At 34.7% G+C, this 12,589-nt stretch overlaps 1 protein-coding gene across 2 annotated transcripts in view; it reads left to right on the plus strand.

Annotated features, from left to right (window-relative positions):
• The window catches only part of NAV3 (neuron navigator 3), a 648,555-nt gene that overhangs the window by 610,466 nt on the left and 25,500 nt on the right, over nucleotides 1–12,589 (plus strand). For both annotated transcript variants that reach the window (XM_056114248.1, XM_056114239.1), the window contains 5 exons: nucleotides 811–932; nucleotides 2,836–3,008; nucleotides 4,594–4,747; nucleotides 5,974–6,148; nucleotides 10,081–10,178. In XM_056114248.1, coding sequence (XP_055970223.1) covers nucleotides 811–932; nucleotides 2,836–3,008; nucleotides 4,594–4,747; nucleotides 5,974–6,148; nucleotides 10,081–10,178 — 722 coding nt within the window. The remainder of the gene's footprint in view (nucleotides 1–810; nucleotides 933–2,835; nucleotides 3,009–4,593; nucleotides 4,748–5,973; nucleotides 6,149–10,080; nucleotides 10,179–12,589) is intronic.

Below are 12,589 nucleotides of genomic sequence, written 5' to 3' on the forward strand. Positions count from 1 at the left end.
TGGGAAAATTGCATTTAGTAGTTAAACTTATTTCGGCATCTTGTTTTAAGTGTAAGATTAAATATACTTTGTATAGAGTAAGTACATACTTATTTTTACCTACAGTTATTATTGTTACTGTTATTACTATTCCAAGTCATGCACAGGGGGCAGGAGTGTGATGATAAAGCAGCATTGTTTGAAATATGTTCTGTGCCTAATTCATAAGCTCCATCTGCTCTGATTCTTTGAGACTTTCTCTCTCATCTTTATTTGACCTTGGCCACTTACTAAACTTCTTTGCATTTGAATTTCCTCATCTGCGGGATAAAGAACTCAGATGACTTCCAAGGTTTGTTTTGGCTCTAACAGGCTATGACTCTCAGAAATAGAAAGTTAATATGTTTGGTTTTGGCAACTTTATTCTGAGCACAGATATTAAAAAGACACAATTAATTCTCATGCTATTCTGAGTTTTCATTTACTCCATGGAAGTAGTCATTGGAAATAAATCATTTTGGAAGCACTATTTGATCCATGTATTCAGTAGAATCATTTAGTATAACATTTCATTTTTGGACAGTACTCAATTCATTAAACCCCTCGTGTTAGAAGAGAGATTATTCCGAATCATAATGCAGATAACTCAGTTAATTAAAGCAAATACGATGGTACTTTATTAAGCTTATAAAGTCAAACCTGTATTAAAATGATTTGCACAAAGCCATGTTGATGTGTGTTAGATAACGTTCTCATCGAAAGTCTAGAGATTTTGTTTATTCATGTCAAATGTCTTTATGAGCAAAGGTGATAGTGCCTATTTGTTGCTAGATCTCCGGATCAGAAGACAGCATTCCTCGGAAAGTGTTTCTAGTATCAACAGCGCCACAAGCCATTCCAGCATTGGCAGTGGCAATGACGCTGATTCCAAGAAAAAGAAAAAGAAAAACTGGGTAAGCCACCATCATTGATCCAGTTCAGAAAGTTATGATGGCACTATGAGTCAGGCTTTTCCTGTGTGGCTTTAGAGATATGTGGTGGTCTACAGAGTCCCATTCTGGTGTCTGGCATCCCAAATGCTCTTGTTACTGCCAAGATTTGGGGTAGCCTGGTACTGTACTGAAAATGTTTTGCAGATGAACTGAAACTTGAATTTAAATAGCAATTCTAGATTTTGGACAGGTTATTTTAACTTTTCAGAGACCTAAATTTTCTTATCTGTGAATAATTAGTACTGCTTTTATACAATTATAATTGTATAAAAATAAATCACATCTCTAAATAAGTAGCTTAGGGTAAAGGATTTTTGAGATGAGGAAGATAAAGAGAAGTCGTGATGGTGTTGGTAGTGAGGAGGGGACAGGAATAGAAATAAAGTTGGTAAAAGGTAAAGTAGAAACCTTGAAATCTCCCTACTTCTCATATGGGCTGGGGGCATAGTACAGGGGTTACAGTTTGGGAGCGCATGGGCCCGACCTATTTCAATCCTGACTTCCGGAGCTCTGCTTCAGTGGCCCTGAATACCTAAGCATTGCCAGCGTGTCCTTGGTGATCCCAAGAATCTCAGGGCCTGAGCATCACTATATCCTCAGGCCCTACACTGGTTCACCAGCCCCCAGATTTCTCTGGAAATGACCTCCAGACTTCCTGAGCACTCCTGGGGAGCCCTCCCCTTAAAAATAACAACAGCAAAGGCAGAACTTAAACAGTGTTCATTTGACAGACAGCATTAATGTCTGCTATTTTTCCTACCAAGAGACTATAGCAGAAATACAGAAAATTACATTAGCAGAACAGTGCCTTTGGTTTGCTAAAGATAAGATTAATGATAACAGTAAGCCATTGCAAAAAATAATAATAATAAAAATAAAACCCTAAAGGGAAAAATCTATCAGTTCAAAATGTTTAAAAATAAGAAAGTTAAAGATTTCTTTTAGTATCTTGAAACAAAGGTAGATTTTTAAATAAGTATAACTCTTGGTAGAATCAAGACATAACTATCAGGTTTATTGGAATGCCTTCTATAAATAATTGAATAAATACATTTTTGTTTTAAAAATGTTTATACAGGTAATATTTTAAAATACTGATCAGCTTTGATTCCCTTGATTTGTAATTCCACACTCTTTCATGTTTCTGCAAGGTGAACTCTAGAGGAAGTGAGGTGAATATAACCCGTGGACAATTTGGCATGCACCTATAAAAAATACCCTACCTTGGCATGAATGCTATTCATTTGGCAGAAGGCTTTTATACCTTTTAAAAACAGATTACTTTGTATGTCTTTTCTTTGTGTCTTTTCATTTTATTCTCAAACTTTAAAAAGGAGTAAAACCATTTTTTTTTTTTTTGCATAGAGCTGTAGGGATGCCAATTCTGCTTTTGAATAGTCTGGGAATTGAAAAATTTGAATAGAAAATCACAATTAATGAAATGTTAGGTGAATTTGATTTCATTTTACTTTTTAAGTTTATACTGTCAGCAGGAAATGACTTGATTGTAGCACTAAAGTGGCCATTTAAAACAAATTGCCTTGAAGAGTGACGCCTTGGGAATGGAGATTCCCTTCAAGGTACTTAGTTTTAAATGAGTGCTCTGATAGCCATGCCCTTGACCCCCGCACTATTTCAAAGCCTTCCATGTCTGCGCTGCGCTGGATTAATACAAGAATAAAACAAAAACACAAAATATGGTATCATATTTTAAGACCTACTGCGTGCTGCAGCTGTTAATATTCTCTTGCTTATACATACTGACCGCAGGCAGTGGCTAGGACGGCACCTGCAAACTAACTCCCCAAAGCCGATCTCCCCAAGATCAAATAGACTAGAGAGGTAATTTCTGTTCTTCTTTCAGCTGAGAAGTTCATTCAAGCAAGCCTTTGGGAAGAAAAAATCCACGAAGCCTCCTTCCTCCCATTCGGACATCGAGGAGCTTACTGATTCATCCCTTCCAGCCTCTCCGAAGTTGCCCCATAATAGTGGTGATTGTGGGTCCACATCCATGAAACCCTCACAATCAGCCTCAGCGTAAGTCACTTCCTCTGCTGAACACAGAACTCACTTCCAAAATCAACTTCAGGTCACATTTGTGACTCAGGACACACTGTGTTCTCAGTGTAATCGGATTATTATTTTCACCACTGCAGTACTTCCTCTGTACTCATCATTTAAAAATCTCCTTTAAAAGGCAGGCAGCATTTGTTTCTCTTTCATTTTTCAGTAGTATTAGAATTGGAGTGTTTTTTCCGATGTTACTCTCCACTTTTTCAAACTCAAATGTTCTCATTCCTTTCCACTTGCTTTTGTCCATGTATGTGTCTAACTGTGCGTTAAATGCAGGTCACCCCTTGTCTGGCCACCAAAGAAACGACAAAATGGCCCTGTGATCTACAAGCATAGATCCCGGTAAAATGAGTGTGATGCATGAGAACTGCAGAAATCTAGCTTCTAACCTAAGCAGTGCTTACTTTTGCTTTTCTAAAATCACTCGCATGTGTTGTAATAAAAGAAAATCTCTCCTCTGTCTTTCCGGTTTTAAGTCAAACTGGGTTTTCTATAACCCAAACTATGATCCCTTTCTTCTCTAATATTATTAATCTTATGGAGATTTTTTTAAAGTAGCCCTCTATTTGACTTTTACTAGAAAGAACCTGACATTTAGAATCTAGAAATATGTGTGCTGATGATTCTTTGCCTTCTAAACTGCCAAAGCTACATTTCTAGAACATGTCTAGCACTGACCTCTCATATTAGACCAAGCTACTCACAGACTTATTGAAAGAAACTTGAATATCTTAAATAATTTTATCACATCTCAGGAAGAATCCAGAGAAATACTGTCATTTTGTGACAGTGTTCACAAATTAAAGTGAAAGATTAATTAGTTAATATAAAGACAAATTTTTTGACATTCACAAAATAAGACAAAACAAAACCAGCCAAACAGATATGTCTATGACCTTCAGACAGCAACTGATTAGCCTGTTTGTGTAGACTGAAACCTGTGGCTTAGCTTCATTAGCTATGATCCCTAAATCAGCCGAGCCTCCCGAGAGGATTATAGAACTCTCATCCATTATTTAAATGTACAAAGTTAATCTTTCTGATTTATTTTCTAAAATATTTATATCGGACTTTTGTGATAATGTGAAGGATGGCATAATGGTAAATAAGGTTATTCTTCAGAGGAAACCAGTATTTTAAGGACATAATGACTTAGCTTGAAAAAGACAATTTCATATGTTACAAATAGAGATGTAAGTGCCTTGAAAATAGGAAGATGAGATATGGCTCTTGATTGCCATAAATATCAGCAACAAGGGAATATTGAGCATTCATTTATATTCAGTCATAATAGACTTTTAGAACTTCAGAATATAGGAAGAAAAGATTAAGATACACAACCACAGTGATCAGTTTTGAACCTGTGAATGTATTACTATTTGTAAAACTCTTTCTCTTTTTTGCCAGGTTTTATTAGCAGCAAATGAGTGTTCTGCCTGCTGGAAATTATTGCAGTTCAACCTTTAGAAGAAGTATTGCTTCTTCTAATCGCTTCTTCTAATCCTCTGGCTTCCCTAGATCTCTGATTTTTGTATGTTTCCTTCTTCAGGATATGTGAATGCACAGAGGCTGAGGCAGAAATAATTCTACAGTTGAAGAGCGAGCTCAGAGAAAAGGAATTAAAATTAACAGATATTCGTCTGGAGGCTCTCAGCTCTGCTCATCATCTTGACCAGATCCGGGAAGCAATGAACCGGATGCAGGTCAGTATCTTCAAGAACAAACAAAAGAGATTGAAAATGCTCCTTATTTTCTTTCTTGGGTGTTGAGAAAACAAATCTCAACTTCAAATCCATGGGCAAAATGTTTCCTCCTTATTCAATCTTTGCAGCTTCTTTCTTAGAACCAATGGAGATTTGCCAAATCCAGGTTGCATATGGGACTACACACTGCCCAAGTGTACTCAAGGGCCTTTGAAGACACTTGGACTCCTAACTGAATTCCGTTGAGAAATTACAGCCCTTGCTTTTGCACTTGTTCATAAATGAGCTTTATGTTTATATTTTTTCTTCTGGCGTTTTCACTTTTTCATAATTAAACTGTATGTTGTTGTTTTTTGCCCCTGTTCTTTGAAATCTGACTTTCCAATGGCTTTTTATCTATTTTTTCTTAAAGGACAAAAGTAATGAGGATACTACAGAAAGTTCACACAGCTTTCTAAATATGAAAATAAACATGATGCAAAATGCCATCTGCAGAAGTCAGCTTCTCTATTTTGTTGGGGGGTTAAGGAGACATTTGAAGACTAAAATCAGAAGCCTCTGCTTAAACTAAATTTTCACTTTTTTCTTGTAAACCAGTAATAAGTGATTAGTGATGCCACAGATAACTGGAATAAGAAAACCTTACTGCTGAGCAGATTTATCTGACACTATATATATATATATATATATATATATACATGTATATATATATATATATATCCATCAAAAGACTTTTGTTGTTTATCTATGTGTGGTTCCCCATTTTGAAAGAACAATTTTTTAAGATGTTGATAAGATTATAAACTAATTTTTAATTACCTTATTTATATTTTTAAATTTTTTTCTGTCTCTCAGTGCTCCATGAATTCTAAGCATTACAAATAACATTATTGGATATGAGATTTTAACACTACCATCAACATGAACAATGTTATGAACTCTTCAATTATATGATTCTTTATTCAAATGAGACTAAGTTCTAGAAAGCCCAAGTTTGTCAGATATGCTATAAAGACTTACACAAAAATTCTAATAGTGCTCTGTGAATATCTGTATGTAAGGAAGAAATAATTTTCCTTCTTTGCGAAGAAATCTCAGTGCCAGAATTTGTTTAACATATCACCCTGTGCTTTATTTAACAAACTAATGAGCCCTGATAACGGGGTTGATATGTTTTCTCAACCCAGCTAGCTCAATATTTTCATGTTTTTTCATCTTCCCCACAGAATGAGATTGAAATACTGAAAGCTGAAAACGATCGGCTGAAGGCAGAAACTGGGAACACAGCTAAGCCGGCTCGCCCTCCATCTGAATCCTCAAGCAGCACATCCTCCTCATCTTCACGCCAGTCATTAGGGCTGTCTCTAAACAACTTGAACATCACAGAGTCTGTTACCTCAGGTAATTTGTTTCTGTCTTAATTGAAGCATTCTTAAGGCATAAAAAGGCAGAGAGAGGAAGGGAATACCTAACATTTGGAGAGCTGCACTCAGTTTGATGCTGATGTGTACCACTTTAACAATATTTTTAGCACTAAGTTGCAGAATTAGTCTTGTTTTCTTTATAAATTTATTCTACTTTAAATTGAAAAGACTATCTCCTTACAAGCTCAAAAATATTTTAATTACTTAGGCTTGAGAAATATTTTCTTTACTCTTCTATACAAGGTGAAAAAAATATTTTCAGGGCTGGAGCATTAGCACAGCGGGTAGAGCGTTTGCCTTGCACGCGGCCAACCCAGATTCGATTCCCAGCATCTCATATGGTCCCGTGAGCACCGCCAGGAGTAACTCCTGAGTGCAGAGCCAGGAGTAACCCCTGTGCATTCTCAGGTGTGACCCAAAAAGCAAATACATATATATTTTTTCAATGATTATTTGTACAATGCCTATATTATTAACAACCTTGGGCTATTCTATAGTGTTTTTAAATGCTCAACAGCTATTTTAAGTATGAAATACCTATTCCTCAATTTTATTAGATGAGTCTGTATTACATTGCCTAGAAATAATATAATACTACCACATCACCCAGTCTGCAGCTAAATTTCTAACCAAAAAGCATAAACTAGATTCGGTTATTATGTTAGTAGTTGATAATGAGGCGACAAGGGTACAGATTTAGTTGAACTGCAAAAAGAGTCATGTGGCATGATGTTGTCTATCTGGTGAACTCCTCAGTTATAAACTATGAGTGTTCCCATGGCATTGAATCAGTTTATGTATAGAGATTTAATTTAGGAGAGGTTTACGTGAGGTCCTGTGGTAATTACAGAATCCAGCCACCAGATGACGCTTGAACCCATCATATCTGTGTTACTGGGTAACTTCATTTTGCATTCTAGCTAGAACAGAGAAACTTCACTGATTGCCTTAAATTACACTAAAATATAGAAGATTAAGGGGAAAAATCTAGAGGCTTACAAAGCAAGCTTATGTTGATGAAATCTTCAGTTTATCTTATCTCTTCCAAAAGTCATATTTTTCTATTTTATCTGACATTCATAATGTAAACTTAAATGCCCAAAATATATGCTTGCCTTCTTAAAAAAGACAAGTAGGGATTTTCTGAAATTCAGAAAAATATACATATAGAATTTGTCAGATTAGGGGAAGGAAATAAATTCTTAGAATAAGCATCAAGTAAAATGTTACCAGTAGCCATGAATAAAACAGAGTTGTCTGAATAAGACAGGAAACTGGATAGTTATTTGAAATTATAAATTTTATGTACGATGTCATCATCCTCCTGTTTCAAAAGAGACCAAACAAGAATGAAAAAAAAAAAAACATTTTCAATGCTTAGAAACTGTGGGCCCTGAGCCGCATGTCTTATGTGCTAGGTTGCCAGGGATGACCCTGAGAGAAATGAAATAGAATCCCTACCTAGTTTTAGTCAGTTCCTGTCTGTGTCCTGGGGACTTGACTACTAAGGATGGTTTTATTGACAAGATTCCACTGTTACCTGATTTTGTTTTAGCCTGTGGAAATATGATAAGGCATAAAGGAGGCAAGCTCAGTTCTGAAGATAGTTTAGAAAGAACTGTCATGTTTTAAGGTAAATTTTATGCCTAGGAAAAACTAAACACATAAAATAAAAGATGAAATGTAGAATTTTCTTTATTTAGCAGCCTGAATTTACAGATGGCCATGATAGAGAATTGGGGGGGTGAGCAATTTTTTTTTATTTTAAATATCTTTCATATGATTAATTACCCATTTTATAATTTATTTTTAGTTCTGTGTTTAATCCTAGATTCTCATTTCTTTTGAATACTGGCACTTATGTGTAAACTAAGAAACAATTAAATCACATGGTCAGGGCGCAACTTTTATTGTATTTGCTCTGGTTTAGTGTGTCCAAAATTTGAAATTATTTTATTTAAATAAAGCAAAATTAAACTCCTGAACCTGTTAGTGACTAAGAGAAAGAAATGATAAAAGGTAAATCCAAATTACAAGGAAAATTAAATGGTGAAGAATAGAAATGAGCTTTTAGTAGTAAACTAGCACAGTGCTAGGGCGTTTGCCTTGTGCGCAGCCGGCTGGCTGAGCCAGGTTCGATTTCTCCACCCATCTCGGAGAGTCCAACTAGCTACTGAGAGTATTTTGCCCGCACGGCAAAGCCTGGCAAGCTACCCATGATGTATTCAATATGCCAAACACAGTAACAACAAGTCTCACGATGGAGATGTTGCTGGGTCTGCTCAAGCAAATCAATGAACAATGGGAGGACAGTGCTACAGTACAGTGCTATATGTCAGTTCTTAATGATATGCATCTGAACTTATGCAATGTTATAATGTGATGTTACTGCATTTTTTTAATGGACATCGAAAGTACTCTTATATTTGAACTTGTTGAATAGAGAAATATAATACTTCATGACTAACCTTTTAAATTAAAATAGTATATTTGTTTGTGGGTCATAAGCAGTTGTTTTTAGGGGCAATTCTTGAAGAAGCTCAGAGAACTATACTGTACAAGGAATAAAACACAGGCCTTAATCCCAGTCTTGAGGCCAGGCCTACTCTATGCAAAGCAGGCACTCCAGCCCACAGTGCTATTTCTCTGACCAAAAGAACACTGCGCCCAAACTCTGAAATACATTGAAATATCCAGTAGGGGCATAAGTTTAAAAATCTTTTAAGTTTTTGTCATAATTTTATTTTTTAGTTTAAAAAAAAAGACCTTTAAACACTTTCTTTCAAAGTGTTGACTGAGGACCATGATAATAGAAAATTATCTTTGATTATTTAAAAGAAATTTCTAGCAAATTATCTAGAAGTTGGTTTTTAGTGTTATGGTCTAGTCTTTTTTGACTCCTGTCTGTGAAAAATTACATATCTTAATTATTGAAAAATGGAAACCATTCTATTTCATTAAGAGATTTTGTTGATAATGTGCCTGGAAATTCAGGGAGAATAGTTGAGCCTGCCACCATACATATGGCTATTACTTACATAATAGTTTCTTTTGTCCAAAAACACTATCTTTCTAGTAAACATGACTCTATAATAGCATAATCTCCCCCCAAAAATGTATGATTGGGATAGTTTGCCTTAATAATTCTACAAACTGAACATTAGCCTCTTATGTTAGACTTCAAAAATTATTTTTTATTCACATGTAAAACCTTATGCTTTAAAGGTTAACTAGCTTTATCATGCTTTGGTAATGCTTAGCTAAGTAGTAGAATTACTATTTTTATTTTGAAATAATAAGTGTAATGAGTACTGGAGAGCAATAATTAATATGTTTCTCTAGGGAAATACAATGCCATGGTTGAAATTCAATAGTACTGCCTAATAATTTTATAAGTGTGTGTTTGTGTGGTGAGCATTATTATAATTGAATATGTGCCAAATGCTTGAAAATAACTTCATCTGACAGTTAATCTCAGCACCTTGCATTCATAAATTACATGGGTATTGAGCTTGAATATTTTAGATTGGATAGAAAAATCAGATTGCTTTCCAGTTTGTCATGGCTATAATGGTAACTGAATATTACTCAGGTATTACTCAGACTGGTGCATAATAGAAAAAAGAAATCCTTATTTCCTCATCTAAAGGAAATGACCCTACACTTGGGCAAAGATCTTTGGAAGCAAAAATACATTTTTAGATTGAAACTTTAACCAACCACAATTCATCTTCTTGAGAGCTGAGGGTTTTCAAACCAGATAGGCTAGATTGAGAAGCAGAAAGGCTAAATGTTTCCATTGAAAGATACAAAGCTATGAGGAAGAAAATCCTGACAAAAATCAAATCTGAGCTAATATGACTCTCTTGTGTATATGTTCGTATGTGTGTATCTTTGAACATTTGGCAGATATTCTACTAGATGATGCTGGAGATGCAGCTGGACATAAAGATGGCCGCAGTGTGAAAATTATAGTCTCTATAAGCAAGGGCTATGGCCAAGCAAAGGTATTTCTTTCATCTTGAGTTTTCTACTAGTTACGAATAAGAGTGACTCTGAACCAAATGTATTTTTTTATTTTATTTTTCCAGTCAGTGTACTATCACCCAAATTTGGCTTGACCTTAATTAATGTTCTATGAAAACATAATGCAGGGATTGGAAGAGATGACTTCATCATAGAGATATCCATCAGAAGTAACTCAGTATATCACTAGACTTATTGAAAATTCATGTTTGTTGTCAGCAACCCTCACTTTTAAAAACTGGGGAAAAACAGAGAGAGCATTGCTTTCTTTGATAGAACCACCATCTTATCTAAAATATTTTTTCAAGGGCAAAGAGATAGTATAGCAGGTAAGGCACTTGACTTACACGCACATGATCTGGGTTTAATTCCTGGCACGGCATTGGGTACTCTGTGCACTGCCAGCGGTAACCCCTGAGCACAGAACTTGGATAAGCTCTGAGCTAGGTGTGGCCAAAATCCAAACAAAAAGAATAAAGAACATTTAGAAACAAAATATTACAAATAGTAGTAATAGAATATGAAGGAGCATTTGCTGGAACTATCAATATGGTCTTTATAGACTCTAAGCTACATGAATTTTCTCAACATTGAAAAGACACAGTTCTATGTTCAGTTCTATACTAAACTCAGTATTATAAACTCCATTGATACAACTTATATTAGTATCTTAAATGGTAACTCAAGTATTTTTATTTTCCTGGAATTAGTCTTCAAATTGGCAATGCCATTCTGACTCTAATCCTTTTCTTAAGCTTAAAACATATTAAGTAGAATGTGTAGGTAGAATACAAATCTAGAACATCCAAAATGTTTCTATCAACAAGAACATAAAATTACATAGAATTTTAATATAAATAGATTATATAAGCTTGATGTTGAGATGCACTTGTGAATTTTTACCCTGAGCAACTATTCCAAGAATTCCTGCGCCATAAACTTTCTGCTTGAGTTGCAGATTTGTTTCGATTTTCCCAAGTAGATCTTTATGAGACTATAATAGTCTCAGTGAAGCTTAAACTATCTCTAATTTAAAAACATCTGTTTAAGAACTCTGAAAAGCAAGTTTTATTTTTCAAAATAATTCAAAAATACATCAAAAGGCTTGAAGAATTTCCATAATAAAATGACATGGATAGCTAAAGATAACAGAAATTAATTATTTTACAGTTTTAAAAATCTGTGATCAAGGTGCGGACTGATTTGATTTCTAGGGCAGGGTCTTTTCTCAAGTGGTATATGGCCACTTTCTCTTTAAATTTTTCCATGGCCTATATTCAGTGTTTGGACTTGTAGAAAGAGAGACCACCCTCTCTCTTTCACTACAAATGATGCCACCCACCATGGCCTTGCTACTCCAATAACCTAATCTATTTCACATCTCTTCCAAAACGCCCCCTTTGCAAAAGCCCTCACACTTGATGATTTTAATATATGAATTTGAAGTTACATAAACCTCCCGCCAAATTAATCTATTTTCTAAAAGCACATCATGACTCTGCTGTGATTTTTTCTGGAAAATCTATTGACTTCTAATTTGAATAATATCTAAATAATGCCAACAATTGTTTGCTCTTAAAGAGTTAAATGTTACAGGTGAAAATAATGAGATTTTGAGCTAAGTGACTTATCTAATGTCCTGTTTGTCTAATTAGAAGACAGATCTGTATATTGAAGAATCCATGTCTTCCAATATAGGATACAATTATTTTTCTACCAAGTCTTTAAGGCCATGCAATTGATGGCAAGACCAGAATTATATCAGCTGTCTAATTACGTCTACGGATTTCATGATCGCTATTTCACATACCCATTTCTGATTATCATTTTAAAAGGCTACAATTACACTATAAATCTTGAAAATGTTACCTTTCTAATGGATATAGAAATTTCTCATCCATAGAACATCTGATGTGGAGGGGGTAGGCTGGGGAGGGTTTGGGAATGGGGATGCATTTCAGGCCTTGTTTTATATTACAAAGTACTGAATAAAATGAGCCCTATAGAATTCTCTGAAAAAAAAAGAAATAAAGTTATTTTATTTTTGTTTTAGATGTTATAAGATCATTTATTAAGTTCCTTTCTCATGCTAACATAAGAACAGGCACAAGCTAGATTTAATTTTAGTACTGAATAATAAATAATAATAGTTTCTTCATAGTAGCTATATTAATTTTCTGTAGCCACTTAAAAAAAATTCTGCAAACTTAATGGTTTAAAACACTACTAATTTATTACTTCACAGTTCTGTTTGCCAAATATCTACACATGCTTGGCTGGCAAGTTCTTTTAGGAAGTAAATATTTTAAATAAAGTCAAAATGGAACCAATGCTGTATATGTACAAATTCCATGCTACAACAGAAAACTGATTTTTAAAGCTATACTGCATT

This window comes from Sorex fumeus, unplaced genomic scaffold, assembly GCF_029834395.1.
Source record: "Sorex fumeus unplaced genomic scaffold, SorFum_2.1 ptg000003l, whole genome shotgun sequence".
In the NCBI taxonomy this organism is placed as follows: domain Eukaryota; kingdom Metazoa; phylum Chordata; class Mammalia; order Eulipotyphla; family Soricidae; genus Sorex; species Sorex fumeus.